At 39.9% G+C, this 25,414-nt stretch overlaps 2 protein-coding genes across 3 annotated transcripts in view; one reads left to right on the top strand and one right to left on the bottom strand.

Moving 5' to 3' along the window:
* Nucleotides 1-10,874, bottom strand: part of FAM185A (family with sequence similarity 185 member A) — a 46,571-nt gene extending 35,697 nt beyond the window's left edge. Inside the window, exons 1-2 of one of the 2 annotated variants that reach the window (XM_075491380.1) lie at nt 10,243-10,874; nt 2,534-2,643 (exon numbers count right to left, since the gene is read on the bottom strand). In XM_075491380.1, coding sequence (XP_075347495.1) covers nt 2,534-2,643; nt 10,243-10,636 — 504 coding nt within the window. In that variant the 5' untranslated portion in view covers nt 10,637-10,874. The remainder of the gene's footprint in view (nt 1-2,533; nt 2,644-10,242) is intronic. The other variant, XM_075491372.1, reaches the window with a different exon arrangement.
* Nucleotides 10,875-11,039: 165 nt separating this feature from the next.
* CCDC146 (coiled-coil domain containing 146) overlaps nt 11,040-25,414 on the top strand; it is an 83,734-nt gene continuing 69,359 nt past the window's right edge. The window contains 2 exon segments of the mRNA XM_075491252.1: nt 11,040-11,162; nt 19,754-19,920. Of these exon segments, the coding sequence (XP_075347367.1) occupies nt 19,765-19,920 (156 nt within the window). The 5' untranslated portion in view covers nt 11,040-11,162; nt 19,754-19,764.

The raw sequence follows: 25,414 nt of genomic DNA, 5'->3' as shown, positions 1-25,414 counted from the left end.
CCATTTAAAAACCCCTCATACAGAATACTCATCTTTTCTGTTCAATCACTAGCATGCATGATTAAGGAAAGTAGATGTGAAATTTCTAGGTCTTCTGTAAAGACACCATACAGTATACCAAAAATCAGCAAGTTTTTTGAATTACAAGTTATACAAACAACTTCTTGCAGTCTGTGGCAAGTTAAGAGAATTAGCAGTTGTGAAGCTGTTTGCTGGTGCTCTTGAATAATCCCCACATGACCAGAAATGACCACATGACCAAAAATTTTTATTTTTTATTTAAAGTCACTGATCAACAATTTTTTGCTCTCCATTGTAAAGAAACGGTCTCCTGCTTAGCTAGTCAATGAGGTTTGTGAACAGCATGACAGTGAAGCAACATTAAACAGCTCTTTAATCCATCCACGGGAGGGCAGTATCACTTCAGTTTGCTCAGTAAAGCACATTCCCCAAAGGGGAATCAGCTCTTACACTGCACTACAGAATCTAGTCTCTAAAGTTTTCAGTAGCTTTGAAAAAAACTAAAAGGTTAATAATTTTGCTTCTCACTAATAATTCCGCTTCTCTGCTAAGACAGAGTACAATTCCTGAACCTATATTAGAAAAACTGAGTTACAGTTGCCTTACTAGAACTACAGGACTTCTTAAAAACATTAGACTAAAAACTGATCGTACAGCTAAGAGATACTGTAATTGAACAACTGTTTGCTCTTGCGAACACCTACCTGGTCGGTAATTTTAATTCAAAACCTTCATCTCACTACTTCAGGGTCAACAAAACCAAGTGTGGTAACATATCTTCTCTAGTACTGTATGTTGAAGCCGTCACAGTAATCAGAACAAAGACAACCAATCACCACTCACAACCCAAAAAGAATGCTTCAGGTAACTGTTTTTTAACCAAAAAGCCAAAGCCTTATAATCTATCAAAGCTTTGTTTTAACAAGAGTTTCAGTTGAAATCTGAAAGTATCTTTCTTGATACTTTAAATGCCTTCTGGGACAAGGCCATTCCTCTCAGCTGAGGCTTAAGGGAGCAAAAAAGCTTCCTGTGGCCGCCACCGTAGTAGACACATTGAGGCGCATGCACGGGGAAGAATCATCTTTTACACTTGTAGTTTTCCCGACATTTTTGTCAATCAAGCAAGGCTCAGGGTTGACAGAGGAAAAAAGCAACAAGCTCCTCTAAACTGTAATGAGGCCGTGGAGGAGTTGGTCTCAGAAACCCCGAACTGGTGACTTTGCAGCCTCCTTTTCAGTTCATTACAGAGTATTGTTTCATTGCTACTTGAAGGCTCAAGGAAAATAGAACTGACTTTTTCCTTTTTAAAAATTCAACATTTTTCACATCTCAGATTGTATATGAGAAAAGATGCCCATGAAATTAGTTAGTTGTCTTTCCTCAAAATCCTCTTTTTCCATGACATCACAAAAAATTCTTGACAATTGTGATGGCATGCTATGATTACTGTCACTATTGCTGGCCAAAACTACCTGTTTTCTCATATTATGTAGCTTCTCATGTACTGCTGTTTGCTGTTATTGTTATATAGCAGTCATTTTTAACCAAAGCTTTAGACAGCAGTGACACATAGTACTGTTAACTTTTTGTTAGATTTTAGTTACTTTTTTAAGAGTAATATGGTCAATTACACAGAATCTGGAAGATACAAGTTGTCTGTAGTTCACTGAATATGGAGTAAACCTAGCTCTGTTGTATATTAAATTTCCCCTTAAGTTCAGTTTCCCATATGCACGCTACAAAATCATCTCTTACCATGGTAGAGAAAAAAAATTGAAAGATTTTTTCATATCTCAAAAATACTTAAACTTAGGAATTACCGTATTTGAAAAGCCCTTCTTTTGAATTTATACCAATTCCAGCAGGTACAATCCCAATTACTCAAGTGAATTTGATTCCAAGCAGCACCTAAGTCAGATATACTTTGATTATTTCTACAAAAGCCCATGTCAGCAAACCTGAAGTCTTAAGACTGAAAAAACAATGTCACGACCATGATGTATACAGTATTTATCAGATATATTTCAGTCAGGTATTTTGGACATGTAATGTGTAACTTACGATTGAAAATTAACCTAAAGAGTTTGTCAATAGCACTGATATATCAGAATTATAAAAAAAAAAACCCACAGAAAAGAAAAAAATAGGCACCATACTGCAAAGTCCTGACTGAACAAGCATAACTATTAACCTACTAGACAGGAAATCCCAGCCTGTCTTTTTTTTTTTTTTTGAGGGGTGGGGAGGGCAGATATCAGGCTCACTGCTGTCACTGTTTCTGCTGGCTTTGGCTCTCAAAGGTACCTGGACTTCTGACTCCACATTATTTAGTATTATTGACTTTGTGTTGTAATTGTATGCAATAAATAAAGGTGAGGTGCTACACACATAGTAACACTTAGAAATATCAGAGTACTTCTCATCTCCAGAAGTGGTATTTAAGTTTTTACACTATATTCCACCACACAATCCCTTTTAAAACACTGATGGAGTGGGGGAGGGTTATTTGTACCTTTATTGACTGCAAGACACTAGTCCCCTTCTCCGTTTCTATTTTGCAGTTATCACATTCTATTTTCTGAATCTTCACGCAGCCAGTCCCTGATGTTTTGATATCCAAATCTAGAATTAAAAGAGTTTTGTTAGCAACAGAACAAGAAGAGTTAGATCTATTTAACATAGATGACATACCTGATCATGTTATATAGTAACTACATATAGTAGGGGAAAAAAAAACAGCTTCTTTGTTACTAAAGAACCTTCTTGCAAAGTTTGGCCACATGCTTTCAACTGCATGACTGGTCACTAACCACAGTTGACACTGAGAATTTTGTAAGCCTGTGTATGTATAGCCATCCAGCTTCAAGAGAGAACATTAAGAGGCAGCAGAGCACCTGTGATCTCTGGCAAGGAATCAGCAGGGTGTGGTCCTTTAGTGAAGTTTTACCTTTTTTTTTTTTTTAACCCACTCCCAAACTCCACCTCCATCTCATAGCTACTCTAGTCACCAACTCTATTAGCAATTCTACTGAGACATTTGGGTACCCTGACATAGGTTTTGGGGTGGGAAGGTTGGCAGGTTATTTGAGGCCACATGTAGAGTAATAAGATTCAACAGCACAAATAGATAGATCTTGCTTAGACCTATGCTACTTCAACTAGCAAGCAGCATAACACAAAAACAGGTATAGAAGACTTTGCATGCATCATTCTTCCCTAGCCTTCTGGAAGGCCTGACTGACCCCCCTGGCATGAAGAAGCATGTTTGCCTCTAGTCTGAATCACCTCACCTTTTTACTGTTCATAGGCTCCCACAAAGAAAAGTTACTAGGTCTTGTAGATAACTCTGTTATCAAGGGAGTAATTTATGGGCTCATAGTGCTTCATGCAGGAGCAGCAAAAGCATTTTTCTGCCACTTGAGCTCACCCATGAGTTTAAGGAACCGGAAAGAAGTTTTGGAATGTGCAGTCTGGGGATTCCGACTATATTAATAATCATTTATATTAATGACCACTGTAACAACTGGCAAAAGGTAAAGGCAGGAGAGGAAAAAAGTGGGTTTGTTCTTCTAAGGATAAAAGGCAGAAAGAAGAAAAAGAAAAATTGAACAGGAGGCAGAAGTGTTTGCTGCAAAACACATAACTGAAGGACTAAGAAAGATAGTGAGCCTACTACTCTCTAAAGAAAAGGAGGTCTCTAGGAAAGAAACCTTCATTTAAGCACCTGTGAAAGTCTTTCTTTCACCTTCACTATCTGTTAAGGTGATCAGAAATATGCAAAGAAGAATCAGAATATGTATAATAAGCTCTGCCCCAACAAGATTCCCCAAGACAGACCTGTGACACAGCAGAGGCTGAAGATCAATACTGTCATGCTGCTGCTCAGGACAGATGCTGGAACCGTGACAACAGTAGCTTGCAGACCATGAAGACGAGAGACTGAGAGCTCCAGTTAACAATGAAGAGAGGTTTTGCCACCTGACAAACCAGGACAATCCAAGAGGCAGAGGTAAAACATGTTACATCTTTGCTGCAAGAGTGCTACCTTATTGCCACAGTAAACTAAGAAGTTAAATTTAGTGAAGGATGCAGACTGTGTTTGCAGGTAACAATTCCCTAAGAAAGAGGGCTAGAAGAGGTGGACTGGATAAGCAGGTTTTCCAGAAAGCGGTTTTATTTGCAGATATTATTTTCTTAGCCTCTTCACAGAAGAATTCCAAGAAAGAGATACTGTGACCAAGATTTTAATCAAACTACATGTTTCTCAAATTTAAGTAAACTCTAAGATAGGCTTTGAGGCATGTAAAAGCACAAAACCTGGCAAATTGGACTGGTGACTATCATCAGAGGCTCGGTAAAGCCTATACAGTTTCACCAGACTAAAAATATCTGAGTAGTATCTGAGCTACTTCAATTTGATTGATGCTGATCTACAGGTTCTGAAGTTGAGACAAAACTTTTCCATAAGGTTTTACTTTTCAGGGAGCAGTTGGACTGGTTAAACACAGTTCCCAGAGAGACACAAACAGAGCTACTCTCCAAACATCAGCGCTTGAAACAGTATGCCCCTGCACAGCACAAACCTGGAGAGTTCAAAAAGAAAGCAGTATTATTCTTGAAATACAACCTGTCTTGCTCAAAACTGCTCAATTCACCCACTGGAAAACTGCACGGTCTATGGGAGGATCTACATCAAAAACTTTTGCTATTTTGCTTCGCGAGAAGAGGGAGGTCCAAAAGGCAGTTTGTTTGTGCAAATCTTTGAATTAAATCAGCTTGATACTCTCTTGCCCTTATTGCTTCTGTCAAAAGGGGTGAGGAAAAGACTTAAGAGCAGTCAGTTTAGCCATGATACCAACTTAATAAGACTTTTATAAGAATAAGGTTAATAAAAACTTCTGATCCTGCAGGGTATATTACAGCCATCATTTGAAAGGCAGATTAGTAGTGTAATCCTAGCTGTATCAAAGATGAATGCCAAAAGAGGACACAGAAGTCTGGGGATTCATGAGCATGCTGTTAAGAAACAGCAGGGATTCCTGGAAACATACTTCATGCCTTGATCCTCTGCAGAGTCACAGTGCTTTGCTAGCCTTGATATAGTAAAAATTAGTGGACAAGGAATGGAGCCCCTCTGTCTCACAAACAGGCTTCCCGAAGCAAGGATAAATGACTCCACAAGGAGGCAGGCTAAAGGCTGGATAATATTGCTAACAAAATCTCAACAGCAAGAAGGAACAGGATACAATCTGTTTCAGTGCCAAAGCTCCAAAAATAGCTAGTTTGATTCCTCATTAGCAAAGATGTGAGCTGAAGCCAACTTCAGCCACACAAACCTTGAAGAATGCCTGAAGATCTTTGATGTGCAAAGGACTTGCATTGGAAATAAAGGTACATAGAGAAAAAATAACTTTGGTATCAGAATGTAGGCAGGGGTACCCCAGAAATACCACCTTAAGCTATAATATTTGAAATAGACTGGAAAATTACTTCTTTTAAAGTGACTCAGCAGCCCTGGACTACTAGAAGTAGTTCATGATGATCCACTTCTCTGCTCATAGAGGAAGCTTACCAGTATGTGAGCATGCATGTAAAATAATTCAGTCCAGGAAAAACTATTTATTGAGGGCATCAGATTATAGTATTTGCCACTCTGAGGCTGTAAGTCTGCCATACTTAGGAGTAGACACTGATGATCTTTTTTCCAACTCATTAATATGCTAAGACTTCTGAAAAATACACTGTTGAAAACATTCACATTTGCTTTCCACTAATGTTTCTGAAAAACAAAAAGCAGAAGCAAGCAGTCCCATCTCCCCTCATATAAGTAAGCAGAAAAATTGTTTAAGTGATACCATAAAATTATGATTTTGGTAACTCACAGAAACATTCAAGACCCATACATTCATTTAGTTTGCTTAGTTAGTTCCAGAAGAATCTACAGTATTTAGCCAAAAAGCTAAGTGATCTCATGGACTTAAATAAGACTAATGTGGAAGAGTTAAGTTTTCCAAAGGAGAACTGATAATAAAAAAGGAACAAAAAAAATTTAAAAACCCATACTGGCTTACAAGCGGGCCTAGACCAGGAGTGCTTGATCCTGTGCCAGAGGGGACAGAGCTTTGGTATTCTGCTCCGTGAAACCTGGCCACCACTTCAACACTCATGGCTCTCCTCCTTGACTTTGGCATAGAAGCCTCTGTTCTCTTCACCAGGGTATAATATGGAAAAAGCATTGGAACAGTTTGCCAAAGGAGGTTGCGTAGTCTTCATTCTTGAACGTTTTCAAAACCAGACTGGATAAAGCCCTAGGCAGCCTCCTCTGACCTTGGAGTTGACCCTGCTTTGAGCAGGAAGTTGAACTAGAAACCTTCTGAAGGCCCCTCCAACCCAAATCATCATATGATTCTAATACAACATGTACGTACTAAAGCAAAATATAAAAACCACATGGTAAGACAGGACAGATGATTCTCAAATTCTGGTTATGCAAGACCTCAGTTGGGTTTAGTTCTGAGTACTCAGTCAATGTACAGTAACCAGAAATCAAAGAGCTGGTTTCAGGTTTAATTAGCATATGCAGTTCAGGATGCCAAGACATAGGGTTCTCTTTATGCGTTGAGCAGACTCCGAACCTAACAGCCATGTGCCTACGCTGTCCCTGGAATAAATAGCTAAGATATACATGTGACCTGAAGAAAAATAAATAAGCTAGATTAAAGAGAAATTCATTGACATCTATAATCTATGGAGGTTAAATGTATCAGAGAGGATTATCAGATTGTGTATGATATTGCATACACAGCATAAAACTAGACACTAAGACAGAAATAGAGGATCCTTTAGTACTTGCCCTACTGGACTGCTTACAAGTTGCCTTTGGTTTAAAATGCATACTTAAGCTCATCATCTAGCATCTTCTGCACATGCTCTTCAAGGTCTAAGGAGTTTTAGCTAATTTAGAGCTTCCTAGATAAGCTCCAGCCTAATCGCAAAAGCTGTTATGAAATGCTGCAACTTCCAAAACCAAGAAAGAAGCTAGAACACTGTAAAGACATTCACATCAACTTCAACTTCTTACAGCTAAGTGACAGAAAAAGAGCTCAGATAAAACGGTCTAAACAGAACAGAGTTAACATCCTCCTCACGGATTCAAGGAAGGCCAGAGAAAAGCTAAAGTGCTTGCAGAGCAACAACAGTTTCCTTCTGGTTTGAGATGTGTTTTTACAAGGGATCTTTTGCTTATGCAATGATGTTTAGTGGATAATTCTTTCCTAAATAAAAAAAAGATCAAGGAAAATAAATCCTTTTCCTAAATAGAGAAAAGGACCCAAGCACAAACTACTAGTCAGAGAACCCAAAAGCCAACCCAGAGCTGAAAGGTCACTTAAAGCAGAACCTCACTGGCAAGTAGCAATTCTACTTCACTGAGTACAAAAAAAATTTATGTTTTAGGAAATGTATCTCTGGATATGCCTGGATAACAGATTGAACAGTCAATTCTAACTTCATGCTAATTATGGGGTGACAAACAGCAACTAGTGGAAGGGGATTATAATCCACAGACTGTCCAGGGAACCTGAATTGCATGAGCCTACCACAAACCCAAGTGGAACAGCTCAGAAACCTTCAAACTAATAAAACCTATTTCAAGAAGGAAGACTGTAAGACAGTCTGCAGGGTTGGTTGACATTCAGAATATAGCAAGAATCTCAAAGACAGGACAAAAGCCAAATGATTTTTTTTCCCCATCAATCAGGATTCATTGAGACCTTCAGCAAGGTTCCCCACATTGAAACTCTTCATAAAGGCTGAGATTCTCCAGATCTTAATACAATGAATTCTACCTCCTGAGAGTAACCAAGTCTGGAGTAACACATAATAGTCACTCAGAGATCCTGGAGAAACTGAAGTATTAAATTACTAACAGCTACAGTAACCAGACACACCTGGTACCAGAGAAATGAAGGGTAATAAATGGGACGCTGGGTTTCGCTTTGATTGTCTGTAATCCCAGGATGGACTCTGTGAATGTACTACAGACAAGCCAAGGTAATCTTTGCATTTGCCAAGCCGGGGGAAAAAAAAAAAGCTGTAAGAATGTAACTGATAATTCTTAGGGAAGAGTCAAAACTACAAAAGTCTCTTGGAGAAGACAGTCCTGCCACAGTTAAGTGAAAGAGTTAATGAATATATAGGTAACAGTTGATCTGTTTAAGAGAATGAACTTGGATTTTCAGATGTCTGACAATATCCTTAGTCCTACATTGTCTTTTAGCTATAAACTATGCATCATCTTCAACACTACGTGAATTTGGAAATCAGCACAAATACCAAGGTTAAAAAGTTTCATCAACGACACTGAATTATTCAGGCTAGTTAAAAACTCACTGACAAATTGCAGAATGATCTTGGAATACCACATACGCGAATGATAAAATAGCAGGAAATTGAATGGATGGTATGCCTTGTGGGACTCTTTGCCAAGAGGCATGGAGTTTGCCAGAAAGCTCTCGCCCTGAAACTGTTTACACATGTAAGTGGACACTCGGAAGAGAGACCCACTGAGGGGCTGAGCTGTTGTCGGGCTCAGAAAATCCTGAGCTGAAAACAGCTGACAGCTAAGAGAACACTTAGATGAAATATCATTTATGTTTATCCTGTTCTTACTCTTCCCTGAGCATCTGTTTATGACTACTGCTAGAGACAGGACAGTGGGCTAGCTAGACCCATGGTACAAATCAGTACAGCCATTCTAATACAGACAAAGTAAAGCACACTGAGGGCAGTGAGGGGGAGAAGGCCCTGGTTTTATTTACACAATGTTTGTCTCTATATTAGTTGTTAGGAAACAAAAGAGACTGTAAGTTTTGGTAAACATATCTAAGAAACACCCCTTCAGTTATCAACAGTGTTAAAAAAAAAAGTTAATTATAGGGATGAGTAAGACTAGAAAATGAAAGAGAATGCTGCTATGATAAATCCATGGCACTTCTCCATTTTGAATGATATACAGTTCAGGTCCTTCTAAATGAAAACAAAAAAAACCCACAACAAAAAACCAACATAGCAGAATTCAAGATATAGGAAAAAAACCGTAAGAGAAGACAAATGGTACAGAATGTCTTTGCTGTAAGGGTTTGGAAAAGTGGTAACCAAGAGAGTGTAACACCATGCTCTACAAGAGTCATATACGACATGTATGAAGCATAAGTAGAACGAGATTATTCACCATTTCTCATACCACAACTGCAGCAGAACATCAAATGAAATAAAGCAGCAGTGTTGAACAACCACTTGAAGCAAACCAAAGGACTGGGGTTTTTACACACTGAAAAGTTTTTCCAGCATGGTGAAACTTATTCTGCACTGTATAGGCAATTGCACAAATCCATAGGAAAAAACCCACATCAATGACCAAACACAAATCTCTCTGGGTCAAGTACTCCCTAAACCTCAGCTCACTGAGAGGAATTATCCTAGCAAGCTTGCCCTTTTCCTTCCCTAAACTTAGAGTCACTGTCAGTATTCCAGTCCAGCACAGATATTTATTGGTTTCAGCCACTACAGCTGCTCTCCCAAGTTGTCTGTAGGTTCTGTACCAGAAACCCTGCACAGATTTTTCCCTTGTGCCCAAAAAGATAATGCAAGACTTGTACTAGACCAAGGAGCCCTTCTTGGTATTTCATCTGTAATGTTACTTCCAGACTTTTTTGATCCTTGTCGATGGCCACTCAGCACAACAACCACTGATGGAGCTGGTAGGTCCAACAACCCTACTGGGGACAACCCTTGAACTGCAGGTGGACTGTTGTCTCCCGGCTGAGCTGCAGTTACGTCTTCTCTGGAACACCAGCTGTCAGAGCATAAGTAAGTGTTCATTGCAACTACTACTTAATAGCACAAGTTTCAGCATTAACTATTACTGACAAAAAGGCCAACAAGAAATCACGTATCCAAACACCTAAGAAGTCAGGAAACAGAAAAAAATGGGACGTTTGAACCGCCTTAATTAGAGGGGGCATGATGCCGTTTCCGAATACCCGCTGCCAACAGCGCTTCCAGCCGCAGCCGCGCCAGCAGCCCCGGGCGAGCCCCACCTGAGGGAGCGATCCCGCCTCCCCTCGGGCTCCATGTGCCGGAAGGAGAGGGCTGGCAGCCGGGCGTGCGGCCGCCTCTCCCGCCGAGGGCGCGCGGGGACCCCGCCCCCGCTTCACCCACCGAACTTCACGGGCGTCCTGACGTCCACGGCGGCCTTGCTGTCCACGCCGTCCGCGACGATCGCCATCTGCCCCAGCGCCTCGTCGTACTCCACCCGGACGCGGTCCTGCTCCCTGCCGCGGGGCGGGGGGCTGCCGCCGGCGCCGCTGACGGCCACCAGCACGCGGTCCGCGCCCGGGTAGCGCTGCGGGTCCAGCGGGCGCACGCTCACCTGGCAGGGCAGCCGCACCCGCAGCCGCCCCCGCGGGCCGACCGCCAGCGCCCACTCCTGAAGGGGCTTACGGCCGCCGGCCTCGGCGGAGCCGCTACAGCCGCGGCGCGGGACGGGCGGCCCCCACCACCCGCCCGCCGCCCGCACCGCCAGAGTTCCCCAGCGCGGGGGCAGCGCCCTCATGCCGCCCGGCGGGGCCGCCGGCCCCGGGAGCCGCGGCGGAAGCCCCCTGAGGCGAGACGAGGTGGGACGGGACAGAGAGCCGCTCCTCGCGCTGGACGGCCGTTACCCGGCCGTTACCCCGCCCTTGCCCCGCCAGGTCACGTGACGCGGCTGCCCGCGGGGAGAGGCACCGGGGCGGCGGGTAAACAGGCGGTGGCCGCTGGCGCGCGCCCCGGGAGCGACAGGCGCCAGCCCCGCCCCGCCGCCGAGGAGGCTCCTGGGAGTCGTGGTTCGCCAGCGCGCGGAAGGAACTACCGTCGCCCGAAAAGGGGCGAGCCCGGCCGTTCCCATCGGCCTATCAGCGAAAGGGGAAGGCGGAGCATTCCCGCGGTCTGCTTCTATTGGGCAGCGGGGCGGGATGCTAGAGCCAATCAGAAGCGAGGGTGCGGGCCGAGGGCGGTTGAGGTAGGCCGAAGGAGGCCCGCCGGCGTCGCCATAGGAACGGGGGACGCCGCGAGGCGAGGCGGGGCCGGCCGCGGCCGCGCAGGTAGGGCCCTGTGGCGGGCCGGGCGCCGGCGGCTGCGCGGCCTGGGGGGACTTGCGGCGGCCGGGGGCGGGGGAGGCACAACCGCGGCTCCAACGTAGAGGCGGGCAGCGAGTGCAGCGGCGCCGGGCCTCGGGACCGCCTCAGTGCTGTTTGAGGAGTCCCGGGTGGGCCGGGGCCCACCCTCCCCGCCGGTGTCCCTGGGTGCCGGAAGTCTTCCCCCCGCGTGGGGCCCAGGGCGGTGCCGTCTCGTGCGTGAGAAAACGAGGTACCTCAGGGCGTGAGGGCCTTCTCCGTGGTCCCTTGGGCTGATCGTGGTGGAGCTAAGCGTTAGCTTCCGATGGAAGAGCCGTGCTGGTTGGGTTTCAGCCTGCTCAGCTCCCTGATGCAGCAGCCTCTGCAGCTGCAGGATTGAACATCTGCAAGGAGGAGGCAGGGGAAAAGAGAGCAATGGGGTGGGGGAAATGGCAGGGCTTTGGGTGGCAGCCTGGTCTTTGTTACACTTAAGCCTACAGTGAGACTGCATGTGTTGAAATGTCCTCGCTCACAGGATAAAGGAGCAGTTTGGCGGATGGGCTGGAAAACCAGTTTTTTCCACAAGTGGTGTTGCGGAGCTCCAAAATTGCTCTCTGTCAAGATGGCTCGGCTAACGTTATTTATTGTGACTGCTTTTCAGCAGTTAACATACAGCCTAGCAGTTCTAAAGCCAGCCAAATAAATATTTTCCCAAGTTCTGTACAAATATGTCATGAGACAATTGTCCTTATAGGGTTTACAAACAAGTGGGGAATTAAAAATTAAAAAGACTAGACCAGTTAAAAAAAACAGTTAAAAAGACTTTTATGGACTTCATAGCCCAATTATCATTGTACAGTAATTAAAAAAATGAGGTGGGGGATGTGGGCATAGATGATTTAAAGTCAGGGGCTGCATTCTTGTCATAGATGTCATTTACTGCGAATAATGAGAGTGAAACAGGCATAGAAAGGTGCATTGTCTTAGCTACATTGCAACATAAGAAATAATGAAATCTGGGGCTGTTACTTTATTGATTTGCTCCCTTTTGCACTCCATGTGTTGTTTTTCTTCTTTTCCAAAAATAATCGTGCAAGCCATGCAATATGATATTTGGTCATCAAGCTCTTTTCATCTCATTAGCCTCATTTCCATTTTTGTCACTGTCTGGCATTGATTATTTATGAATCTGAAATGAGGTCTGAGTGTCCAAGAGGAAAGAAGATGGCCCTAGCTTTTTGGTCCATCTGTAATTTTCACTGTGAAAAGTTTAATAAAGATTCATATTCATCAATAAAGCCCTCCAAGTTAAATTATTTCATTGTTTTACATTATTCAATCTCAAAAATCATTAGATGAAACACAAAAAGGGCCAGCCTGACATATGATCTTTAGTATAGAAAAACAGAATTCTAGAAAGACAAAAATGTATCAAGAAATATCTTGGGACATGATGGAGATAGAAGTTATTTTTTTCAAGTTTTCAGAAATAGTTGATTTGAGGAAAAAATACTACAAAATTCTCACTCTTGAGACCAAATACCAAATTTACATGTTAGATAATTTGTCCGGGAAACGGTTAACAGACCTGTAAGAAGTGTGGTTGCAATGTGCTATAATTCCGCTAGATGACAGCCAATTCAACGAATAACTCTATTAACCGGCTGTTCAAAGGGAATCCCGTCTTTGGTTCGGTGGGGCTTACCCCTGGCACCCCTTTCTCCCTGAACTCAGTGCTGCTGTTCCTCAACGTCGTCTCCTACCTCCTCTTAAACGTTAGTGCTGCTTTCCCACTGCCCCTTTTTCCTCCAGTATCTTGCTATTCGACACTCCTTGTGTAGGCAGAGGTTTATCAGGTTGGGCTCTGTACTATGCTATGCATCATCTTTAATATAGTCAAGTTTGGCATAATTGACAACTTTGTTCATGAAACCATTCAAAGATGCTTAAGCATTAGCTATGTATATATTTCACTGTTTCATGTTGGTTTTTTTCATTAGATACAGTCTAAGCATACTTATATGGTTAAAAATACTGAAGAAAACAGATAAAAAGTAATTGCTAGAAAGACGTTCTTCTTTCTCCATACATATGAAACCTCATGTTTTTAATGTTTTACTTATGCCATCTATATTTTGGCTATAATATTGATTCAGTTTCATTTTCATGCTCTCGATTGAATTCCAGCTGGTCCCATATCAGCTGATATGGCATGTAGCAGAGTCCAACAGTAAAATGAGATTTATTTTCATCTTTAATTTTCTGACTTGTCACTTGCAGGAAAAGAAAACTATATCAAATTTATAAATGAAGATTTAATTAGAGCTCCAATTTCAAGATGCCTGCATGACTCCTTAATTAATTCCAATGCTTATTAGCCATTTGCCAGATATTTACTTATAGTGTTGTTGTAAGCCAAAGATTATTCTGTATTTCATGCAAAAGATAACAAAAACTAGACCTTATAAAGTGTTGTAAAATAGACTTTAAAGCCAAAGCATTATTAGAGGCGCTTTTAGGCAAAGGTAAGTGAGAGAGAGATTTCAAGGGAAGAGGAATGAAATAAAAAGGATATACAGGAGAGGCTGGAGAAGGAATACATTTTTCTAACTTTTGTATTTGGAATTAATTACAGAATAAGATCAGACTTCTTCAGGTACCCATAGGATATAAACTGAGTCTGCCTGGGCAGGTTTAAGTTCACCCATTTGCTCTAATTGCAATGAAGAAATAATGTGACTTCACTGCTCAGGAAAACGGCGATGCCCTGCAGGAGTGTTCTTGCTGGTGTTATGCTCGTGCTGAGACTCCTACTTCTTTTCAAGTTAACATCCAGCATTTGGGCCAGGTTCACCGCACACAGGGCTAGCTACTTATCAATGTTCCTCCATGTCATAAGGCTTAAGAATTTTGTAGTCAGGATATTTTTTCCAAGTTTTTAAAAAAATCTCATGTGTTTCTATTATGAAATATTTGTATTACACTATTTTAGTTCCTTGATTTGTATTTTGTAATTTGTATTTTTTCAGTGATGTATTTCTGCACTGCTTCCGTGAGCCTTCTTAGTTCTTCTAGAGTCTAGGTTTCGGTGGGTAGGCAAAGCATGTTTTGTTTGTTTTCCCCTTGGTATTTTAGTGTGTGTGTAGTGATGGTAACCATTTCTTCTCAGGGATGGCAGAGAGAGGCAGTCTCCAAAGCACACAATGGTTTGGATTTCAGGGATTTTTTGTTTGTCACGCTACCAGAAATTTTCTGAGGAAATTAAGTTCCTCATGGAAACCACACGAAAAGGGAAGTGGCAAATCCTACCATTCAAATTCTCCCTGTCTTAGCCATATCTAATTAGAACTCCAGCAGATAAAGTCCGTGTGTGGCTCAGGTTGATTCCATCCCAAATAGGAGAGACTTGAAAACAAGGGGAAACAATGGAACTTATAACAGAAATTGTTAAGCAGTTTAGGCATGCGGTGTGGTCTCATTTCCCCAAAGTAGTTGTCTATGAGGTCGTACAGTCTAATCAAACAATCCATTCTGAATTACATGCATATTATAATGCCCTATTGTACATGATGTAATTTTAATTTCAATGGTTATTTAATGTTGGCATAGCTTTGTCATTTAAAGACACAACCCTTCATGCTGAAGCACAGGCTCTGCCCAGTTAAAACAGAAGGTCTGCTGCTTACAAGACTGTAAGCTTTAACTTTAGGAAAGAAGCATTAGGAAATAACATTTTAGGGCATGAAAAGAAGATCTCTGTGCGATTGAATAAATCCATGGTACTCCTATGTTACTAATATTATCTGTAGCTCTCACCTTTTCCCTTCTCCTTGAAGGTGATATGGTAGAACTGGAAAAGTTTTGGAGAAGGGTGACAAGGACAGTGGAAGGCAGAGAAGGGCTTTTATGCCAGTGACAGCAGGTAGATTGGCTTCTTCAGCCTAGAAAAAGGATTATCAAATGAAGATACAACATTAGAAAAAACCTAGTGGCATAGAAAGGTGGTGATTTTTCAGTGACTCATCCAGTAAAAGAACTAGGTGGCATCAAGGAGCCAGATTCAAACCAAACAAAAAACAGTGGTTACCCACGTCATGCAGAGGTAAGATGAAAATCTCCATTCCCCTAGATTTTGCAGATACAGAAAGTTTTGCATGAGTTCAAGGGGAGAGGGGATGGGTTCAGGGAAGCATCACCACACTGTGACTGGTGGATTCTTCTGTCCCTCCCCGGGCATCCGGTGTTGGCTGGAAGTATACGGAGCTAGATCAGCTTTTGGTATGACTAGATATCGCCGTTCTGATGTTCCAACTACATTACATAATTTTTCTAACTAATTCAGTGTGAAACGCTAAGTTAGTTGTCTTGTTTTCAGAGTAATTTTTATTTTTTAAGATTTGTGCGCAAAAGGAGGTAGCATGAAGATGTAGGTAAATATTCTGAGGTTTAGATTGGATATTAGGAAAAAATTCATCACCAAAGGGTTATCAAGCACTGGAACAGGCTGCCCAGGGAAGTGGTTGAGTCACCATCCCTGGAGGTATTTAAAAGGCGTGTAGACGTGGCGCTTAGGGACATGGTTTAGTGGTGGACTTGGCAGTGTTAGGTTTACAGTTGGACTCGATGAAGGTCTTTTCCAACCTAAATGATTCTATGATTCTAACTTTACAAATGCAAGGGATTAAGATAAAGTTTAAAGGGGTTTATCAGTATATGTTAATGAAATCAATCACTTGAAGTGTAGTTTCCTCAACAGAGATTTTATAAATTTTGTGTCTTCTTAATTAGTCTAGTTGGTGCGTCTTCATACTTGGAGTTGCATCTCTTCATGTTCGTAATGAAATTTTACTACTTTTTGCATCTGTCACTCTGGAAAGAGTCAACGCAGCTAAGTGTCACCTATCTGGATTCTGCACTGACTTGTATACGAACATTGCTGTTTGCTAGAGGGATACTGAAGTAAAGATGCTGGCATTAGTCTTGGGAATCTGAGTTCAGACTTCTATTATTGTTGCGATCCTGAAGCTGTTTCACAAGACAGTTCTCAGCCTGATTTGAACCGTGTTCCAAAACAGACTTGTAATTCCCTTTCTCTGCAATTCTGTGTGTTGGATCAAGGCTGTGATGTTATTTGCAGTTCTACAATTTGAAAACATCCATATTTATTAACTATTCTGTAAATTTAGAAATCATGCCAACTTTCATTTCTGTTTGAATTAGGCTGTTTATTTATCAGATACTGCAAAAATACAAATTTGCCACTTTGCTTTTTGAACTTTATATATATCTAATTTTGTAATCTAATTTAAACTGAATTTTAAATTTAATTATGTAGTAGGTAACTGAAGAATGCTAAACTTATTTTAATGTCCCATAATTGTACATATCTTTTGTTACAGTCTGTCCCCTTCCCTCTTAAAAAGGAGTGGAGACTAGCGCTTATCACGCTAGCTAAGGCTGTCTAATTGTTTTTCCTCTGTCTCAGCTGTCTATAGTTGCGTCTTAACATAATATTATAAACTTTTCAGATTCAAAAGATTGTCTTTGTTCTCTCCCTGCCCAGCAAATTGGAGTCTTGGCGAGGACTCTTTTGTACTACCATACTGCAAGGAAGTGTATTTTTTGACTGGCGTCAACTGTGTGTTTCACATACAAGTATCGACAAAAATGTCTACACCCGTGAAGCTCTCAGGTTTTGGCATTGTTCTGCTTAGAGTTTCTGCCACTCTGCTTTTTCCTCTGTCTAAATTCTTCCAATATGCTTAGAGGAACAAATAAAGCAGCAGCAGCAGCCATAAACATGAAATGCGTACGCTAAAATATTCAGCAGTTCTTTATAGATGAAAAATTGCTCTCTATTTATAAATGTGTATGCATGTTTATGTACAGTATTTCAGAGTTTATTTCTTGGCCTCTGTGATGTTTACAGTTGTTTCACAATGTTTTGACTCCTCCAGGAGGGATCATGAAATTGCTTTTTTTTCCATAAGCAAATACAGCCGCTGAAATCTCTCTAGAAGTCAAAATGTTCCTGAAGGAATTCCAAACAGCACTGAAGAAAGTCATAAACTTGCCAGTTTAAATTTCACTACCTTTATAGACAAATGACTTTTCAAAAGGTGGATACATACAACACATCGTTTTTATATCCATTTTCCCACCACAATTATAAAAAGAAATTATATTTTTCTTAACTGTCAGCTTTCTGGCTTTGGAATGCAAAATTGCTCTGGTTGTTTCATTGGAGAAATCTGATATATATTACTGAAATATTCTCAAAATTTCTTCTCGATTTTATTACAGCTTTAATTTTGATTGTCCTTGATTAATAATAAAAAGCTCTCTTTTAAAAGTGAAAGATCTCCCATATGTTATGGGAAAGGCTGAATGATGTCAAGACTGACTAATTTGAGGTGGGTTCTGCATGTTTGGCAGCTGATATGGGTTTTATAATGATTTTGTCCTACAGCAGAATACAATGTTCTCTGCATAACAGTTATTCTGCATAATAATTAATGTAGAAAGACCTTCTGGTGTCAGGTGAACACTTGCAGAAGTTAGCAATCTTTCTCCCAAAATTTTGAACTAAAATACTGCGATACTGATTTGTCCATTCATTTAATCTACAGCCAACTTCAGTGAATTTGTGAAGGAATTCTTGGATTCCTCCATGTATGCTCCATCTCCACTTTCTGCTGTACTTTGCTCTACAAATACTGTATGGCTCCCCCATCTCACTGTGCCATGGCAAGATTTCTGTGTGCCTCAGAAGTCCTTCTTCCCCTCTCTTCCCTCTGTAAGATGCTTATTGCCTCTCTTTAGTCCTCCCATGTCTCATATCTTTCTCCTGAAAAATTTGTGTCTTGTTTCATGTTGCCTTCATACAAAAGGTCAATATTTTAAAACTCTTTGAATATACAAAACTCTTAAGATACTGTTAGGCTGGAAGATGTTTTTGGCAGCTATGAATTGGCATTTGATATAATGACAAGTACCAACCTGATGGACATTGCTGTCTTATCAGGGTACCAGGAGCATTGTATCCCCTTATATTCCACCTCCCATCTCCCTCTTCCATCTCAGCATTTTCACACACCTCAGACAGTTCTGATGATTGATGCCTGGGAACATAATTCTTAAGTGCTGGACTGAGGTAGTAAACACAAAGTGAAGTTACATGAAGTTATAGTAATTTGATGACTTTAGGTATCATCTTGTTCAGAAGTAATTAATAAATGTCCTTGATCTAGCTGTTCCTAATGCAAGAATCTTACAGATTTCTATTCCTAAATGAGTGGTATGAAAGTGGGATTTTCTCAAATATAATTGTAGGAGAGTTATCTTTTCCAACAACCCTACTTGTTCTGACTTTCTTTTATTTCTCTCTCTGTGTATTTATTAAAAACCTGTTACCTAGTTTGAAAAAGAGCTTTCTTCAGGATCAAGCTTATAGCAAGCTACAATGATAAAATTTGGATTTTAGCCTCTTTTAAAGCTCTGTCTTTTGGGAAAGAAAAAAGGGATTCCTACACTGTACTAGGGATCAAAATACAGCTTGAATCCTGTGTGTTTTATTATTACTCTTGAATTAGTTCACTTGGATATTTTTCAGGGTCATATTATTTTAGCAGAGGTCAGAGATACTAAAAATGTAACCTGGTACGTAACTGAAATGTTAGTACTACATAGGAGCTCCGACATGAGGAGATCTCAGGATAATTACTTTTTTCCAGTATTTTTCTACCTCCTATTCTCAGATTTTATATCATGCTTTCTCATTGTGTATGGTTTTGGAGTTTATTTGTTGGGTTTGGTTTTGTTTTTTTTTTTTTAAGTATGGCCATGCAATGACTTACAGATGTGCATAATTTTAATGCTATTACGCACACAAGTTAGACCAGTTCTTGTCCTCAAGATCTCTATGTTCTGTGAGGGGGTTCCTTTTCTATGTAATTACTCCCTGCAAGGTCAAGGGACACCGTGAAGGGTGGGCTTATGTTGGATGGAGAGAAGGGGAAACACATTCTTGGATTAGTCTGATGGAAATGACAGAGAAAAGTTCATAGCAGTTATACCTATAGGACTCCCATCCACTTGGGGATTTCCTTTATAAGGACCTGCCTGAAGGCAACGGCTGGACTCCCCAGTTTAACAGATTTTCAAAACTCAGCTGGTCAAAGCCCTAAGCAAGTCAATTTAGTTTTGAAGTTAGCCCTGCTTTGAGCAGGAGATTGGACTAGATGACCCCAGAGGCCTTTTCCAGCCTAAACCTATTATTCAGTGCCTGTTCTTTAAGAAATAGTTTTGCATGTTGTCTAACATTTATGTGATGGTAACATAGCCAACTATTAGAGGACTTCAAAAATAAACAATGACAGAGTGATAGTGCAGCCTCTTACAAGTCTTTCATGAAGTTGTAACTGGAGACCCACCTAGTTTGCTCACATTGTGACTTTTGTTGTTTGAACGTGGGTCTCACACGTCGATGTTGTATTCTTTACAGTACACATTTATCTTGCACAGTCATATATATCCCTGGATCTAATTAACTGTATTTTGGTATTTTTGTTACTTCCTAGAACTTCAAACAATGAGTCAAACTGGTGAAGAAAGTTCCAGTTCCAGTGACACAGAATTGGAAATTGAGAAGGAGCAACCTCTCTGTGCTCTAGCTCCAACAGTTTATAGCCGAGATGAGGGATCCACTGATGTAACAGCAAGTCCTGCATTTCAGTGTTTAGATGAGGTACCATGTACCCCAGCTTTATCTATAACAGTGCATATTGTGTCCAAATCAATCGATCTGAAACATGTATTTTGATGTTAGGAATACCACAGGCTATCTGTAGCTTCCCTATTTCTTCTCTGATTTTTCTTCTAAGTGGTAAGAACATTTTGTGAAGCAGAAACATACTTGGGGCATATTCTTGATGGGGATGGTGTGCTTAATAGATAACCATGTTATTTTTTTTCAGTGATCATGGCCTTAAGGGGAATGAGAATGGAGAGGTCTTGTTTTTGTAGTATTCTATCTATAGAGGTAATTGCATCATGACTTTTAGAAAGGCTCAGTAGCTGCAGGAAAAATCCAAGGTAAGTGGCTCCTGAGACACTAATAACTGATGGTGATAGAAGAAACCTTTTGGAACTCAGTTTCTTTTGCAGAATTTTCTGTGTTAAGGAAACTTTTAGAATACTAGAAATATTTTAGAATTTAAAATATGAAATACATATCAAATGGCATCCTTAAAAATGTGATGCCAGAAGAGACATTAAGAGATCATCTAGTCCAAAATTTACACTGAAGTAGATTCTCTGCAGATAATTGTCTAATTTGTTCTTTAAAACTTCAGTTGATAGAGATAGCTCTTTGGGTATCCTTTTCCAGCATTTCATCATTGCTAGATTTTTAAAAAAAGAAGTTTTTCATAAATCGCAGTTGAAATTTCCTTTGGAGTGAATAATGCAGCTTTCTTCTTGCCTTTCCCACAGTGACAATGGAAAGCAATCAATTTCTGCCCTCTTTATAATAAAAATGTATGTATCTCATATGCTAAGCAGGCTTTGTTCATACTTCACATTTTTCTTAAAGTTCTTGCTTTAAGTTCCTTTGCCTTGGTCTCTTTCCAGCTTGGATCTGTCAGATTGGCTTGCTAGCCCAACTCTCTCTCTGCCTTGGACCTAAGGTCAGTAGAAAGGAAGGGGTGAGAATTTGTAGTGAAGAGGAAAATAGGACTGCCCCTTTCCTATCCTGCTATTAGATCATACTGAAGATAGCATGAAGCTGCACAGTCAGTCTCTCTCTAATCTCTTGTGCATTCAAGTGAAGTATACAGGAGGGAGAGAGATTTTCACTTTCAGTCCAGTGCCAGTATATGGTGAGCCCACAGCTTCCAGTATTGTTGTAGCACAAAACCCCTTTCTTCTTAGTCCAAGGCAGCTGCAAAAGTACAGGACAGCTCAAGTCTCAGAGAGAGTTGACCTCTCACCTTACAGAAATCCTCCTGTCTGCTGAAAGTATGGAAACTGCACTTTGAGGAGTACTTTATTTTCCAGCTACTCCCATACTTTTTCTAGAGATTTTCAGCTGTAGTAGAATTTTTGATATGTCAACAAGAAGCGTATGGCTAGTACAAGATATCTTTACCCCCCACCCTTCCCCAAATAAAATAAGCCTAAATGGTATAACATTCCAAAATATATTCTACATTTCTGCTTTGTTTTCCTTATTTTTAATCATGGTGAAAACTTATTTTTCTAGACTTATTCTAGAAAATGGTCAGATCATTTGGCTGATTTTTTTCTCCAAAAATTATCTCCAAAGAGGTCATTCTGCATGTCAAATTTAAGGCCAACTTGTTTAACTCTGATAACATTGTAAATCATTAATGGGTAATATAGGGTAACCTTAGTATTAGAAGTTGTTCCCAACTCAGGAAAAAAATGTGCAGTGGAAAACCAAAGTAAGCAATTAGCATAAGATTTCATAAATGAGGTCTTTCGGTCATTTTGTCAATTTTTAAAGGGAACTATGACTCATTCATTCTTACCATAATTTTTAACAGTTCATACTTGTGCTTGACGGGTCAGTTTGGCTTTTCATCACTTATTCACATTTCTTCTCTTCCACTGACGTGTTTGTTTTCTTTTGTTGAACTTTATACAAAATTCAGAGTTAAATATATGACTTTGGTCACCATGGAGGTTGTTGCATTGACACTGGCTTTAGCTTCTTGGAATAGCTTTCAGAATTTTTGCACAGAAGCAGAATTGTATCATATTATCTCTGGTTTACTGGCTAGTCATTTATGCCTGCATAGCAGCAAATGCTTATCAGAAGGGACATCTTTTGATATTATAAGATTTATTTGAGAACAGATATATCCCTTCTAGCAGTAAACCTTCAAGTGAAGCCAGTCTTGTTTTTCTCATGTAAACAGCAGATAGTCAAACATATAAATAGCAAGAAGTCAAACACGCACACTCTCTCTCCTTCTTTCTTAATAACACATAGTAACATTGTTTAGCCTGGTGGGTTAGGTAAAAATATTAAAAACTGGACAGAGGTTTGAACAAAAGCCACTCAGTCCATCATGACTTGCTGTAATATCAAGTTGACATCAGCCTAACTCAGTACTTCCACTGCTGTTGGTTAGCAGACTGTCATACATTCACAAAATGAACCTTCCACTTCTTTTAGCCTTTGTTGTTATGTCCTTAAAATACAGACCTTTGCTCTAACACTTCTAATTGAGTTTCTTGAATTATGAATCTTTCCTCATATCCTATTTTCTTCTAGTGTGTACTGTTGGAAAAAAATCAATCTGCATCATGTTAATAACTTTCATGGAAAACTACATAGTCTAGTACCTGTGTGATGAGATAAATATATCATTTGGATAAATGCTACATTAAGAAGCAATAAATTATGCTGTTTTCATTTTGAATTTAGTGCATTATAGACCATGTATATGTAATTTGATTCTTAAAAGGCAGCAAAAAATGTATTGACTTTTATGTAATACACATTGTCTAAATTTCAAGAGCTATTAATTTTGTAAAATTAATATTTTACTAGTAGCTAGCTTCAGCAAAATGGTCTGAATTTATACTCATCCTTTGCATGCAAATTTATGATTTTTTTGCAACAGATGATGATAATATAATACATTTTACCTCTCCCTTTATCCTTATATCATCCTTGTTACAACACTACTATGACTGCTAAAGCAGCACATGACATACTGAAATTGCCATTTGAATAGAAAAAGCAACAGAACATGACATGAAACTGGATTAAATGCTCAAAATGACAAGATTGGGCAGAATGAAAATAAAAATGACTGATGAACAAATTGCCTCCTGCCCACTCTCATAATTTTTGTCCCTGTAATTTTTGCCTTTCCCTGCACTGTATATTAGCATTTTTTCCCTCTGTACACTCAAGCTGTTCTGTCCTTTCCTCCACCTGATCCAGGCTTTCCCATTTTAATGGAAACACAAATAAATAAAACATCAGTTGTCATAATGATGCTGTTGATGTTTAGTTTGTAATCTATTATAGTCTTCAAATCCTTTTATGTTGCTTAATTTTTGTTTTGTTACCCAAATCACAATTAATCCCAGACACAAAAAAGACCCCTACTCTATACATCTTTCCAATTTGATAGTGAATCATTGACAGCTATGCTCCAGGAAGGGTTTTCCATCCACTTTATCTTTGCAAAATTTCGAAGATTTAATAAAGTTGATCAATTGCTTACAAAATTTACTGGTTCATCTTTTTGATTCAAGGGACTATCCAAAAACTAGTATTCTTCAGATTCTTTCAGTTAGAAGGAGAAATCAGTCACGGAGCCTAGTATCTTTTAATTGTGTTTAGTTAATTCTGTTTATATATAAATTAGGTAGAAGCTCTTCTTTTTCTGGAAAAAACAAAAGGAAAAATCAAATGGTGGGAGGGTAGCTTCTCCCAGTTTGAGGTCTTTTTCAGTTAGTATTATATTAGCAGTTCTTGTTAAGCTTTACTCAAGAGTGATGTCTCTGAGCTTTTCTATGCTGTGCTTTTTCTTTCTCTTCCTTTTGTTGGTATGTTCTTGGGTTAGAAACATAGTTGTTAGTTCACTCAAATGTATACATCTGTTTTTAAAACAATACAAGCAAAAGGATTCTGCAACATTTATCTTGCATGTCTTTGTTAGCGGATGCTATGAGGGAGCTCTTCATTCCATAAAGTAGTGTACTTGTGAATGGAAAGCGCTTTGCTATTTGCTAGATTCAGTGAGCGAGTACCTTGTTTGGAAGGTACCACAATAATCCCTTTCTGCTAATGAACGTCGTCCACTTATGTGCTAAATCTAAACCTGCAGACAAATAAACTCCTTTGGGAGATTTCTCTGACCAGTCTAATGCCAACTGTTGCACTCTGTATCCTATAAAGATAAAATGGCCTGTGCCCCCTATCTGATACCGGCACCGAACCTTTGATTTGCGCTGCTTTTTTTTTGATGGAAATTGTCACAATCATGCTACATTTCTTTTTGCTGGTGTCCAAGCATCCTATTGCCACCATCCATCAGGAAGCAGAAAGAACCTTTCGTGAATATTTTTCATGACTATTTTGAAACTTGGAGTCTTTCTGAGATTAATGAACTTCTTACTCCTGACTGCCAAAAGTGGTTGAAGTGCTAATACAGATGTTAACCAAAATCCTGGTTCTACTGGAAACACAGAGCAGAATCTCCATATTTAGCAAAAAATGAACAGTATAGTGACAGAGACTTCTCAAGCAAATTTTGCTTTTCCTGATCTGGTGCTGATTCATGTGGATCTGCTAACTGGAAGAGCTTTGAAGTCGTGGAATGAGGCATATGTTCAGTGTTTGAATGTGGTTTAAGGGGGGAAAGGCACTTTTCATTTTTCTCTTTTTTTCCTCATCTGTGCTGCAGGAAAGAAGAGAAAGTCACATAAAGGTTGGCTACAGCTTTCAAATATAAATACTAAGAATCAGTATTTCTCATATTTCTTCAATGGCATTCCAACATCTAACAATGCCACTCTCAAAAACATAGCTTTTTCCAATTCCTTTTGCTAACAAGCTGTTTTTTAATTCTCTCCTCACTTAGGTTAAATGGTAGGTGTACCTTTTAAAAAAAATGTCGATACATCTTTAAATGAAAGATTTTCTGGAAAAGCTAGCTCGGTAGACTAAGATAGAAATTATATTTTTTTTATATGAGCACCAATTTAATTTCTGTTCACCTACACATACTGTAGTGTGCTTTCTACTCTTATAAAGTATGATCATCAGTATATTTTTGCATGGTAACCATAGCAGTGGATAATTTGTTTCAGTACTCTCCAAACATGTATGTGCTCTGTGAAAGATGTAAAAATCTTAACAGAGCTGTTGAATGCAAACAACATTTTCAAACTTAAGCTGATCCTGGCACACTCCACATTACATGCTTCAAAGGCTCCTGGCACAACAAAAAAGCTGTATAAATATGTTGGCACAGATAACAAAGACAGATGTTGCCTCCACCTCCACCCATAGGAATCTGACTGCTAATTAAATAAACCTTTTTCAGCTTTGTTGATACGGTCACCTGGGGAGTCAGCTAGGGATGATAATGTGTCCGTAAGCTAGAGTCTGGGTTTTTTTGCAACAGCTTTCAGCAAGCAAGCAATAGTTTGCACAGTGAACATTAAATTGATCAGTCACTGCGATAGGTAAGTTG

Source organism: Mycteria americana, chromosome 1 (assembly GCF_035582795.1).
Source record: "Mycteria americana isolate JAX WOST 10 ecotype Jacksonville Zoo and Gardens chromosome 1, USCA_MyAme_1.0, whole genome shotgun sequence".
Lineage (NCBI taxonomy): Eukaryota > Metazoa > Chordata > Aves > Ciconiiformes > Ciconiidae > Mycteria > Mycteria americana.
This window is presented reverse-complemented; position numbering and strand designations above follow the sequence as displayed.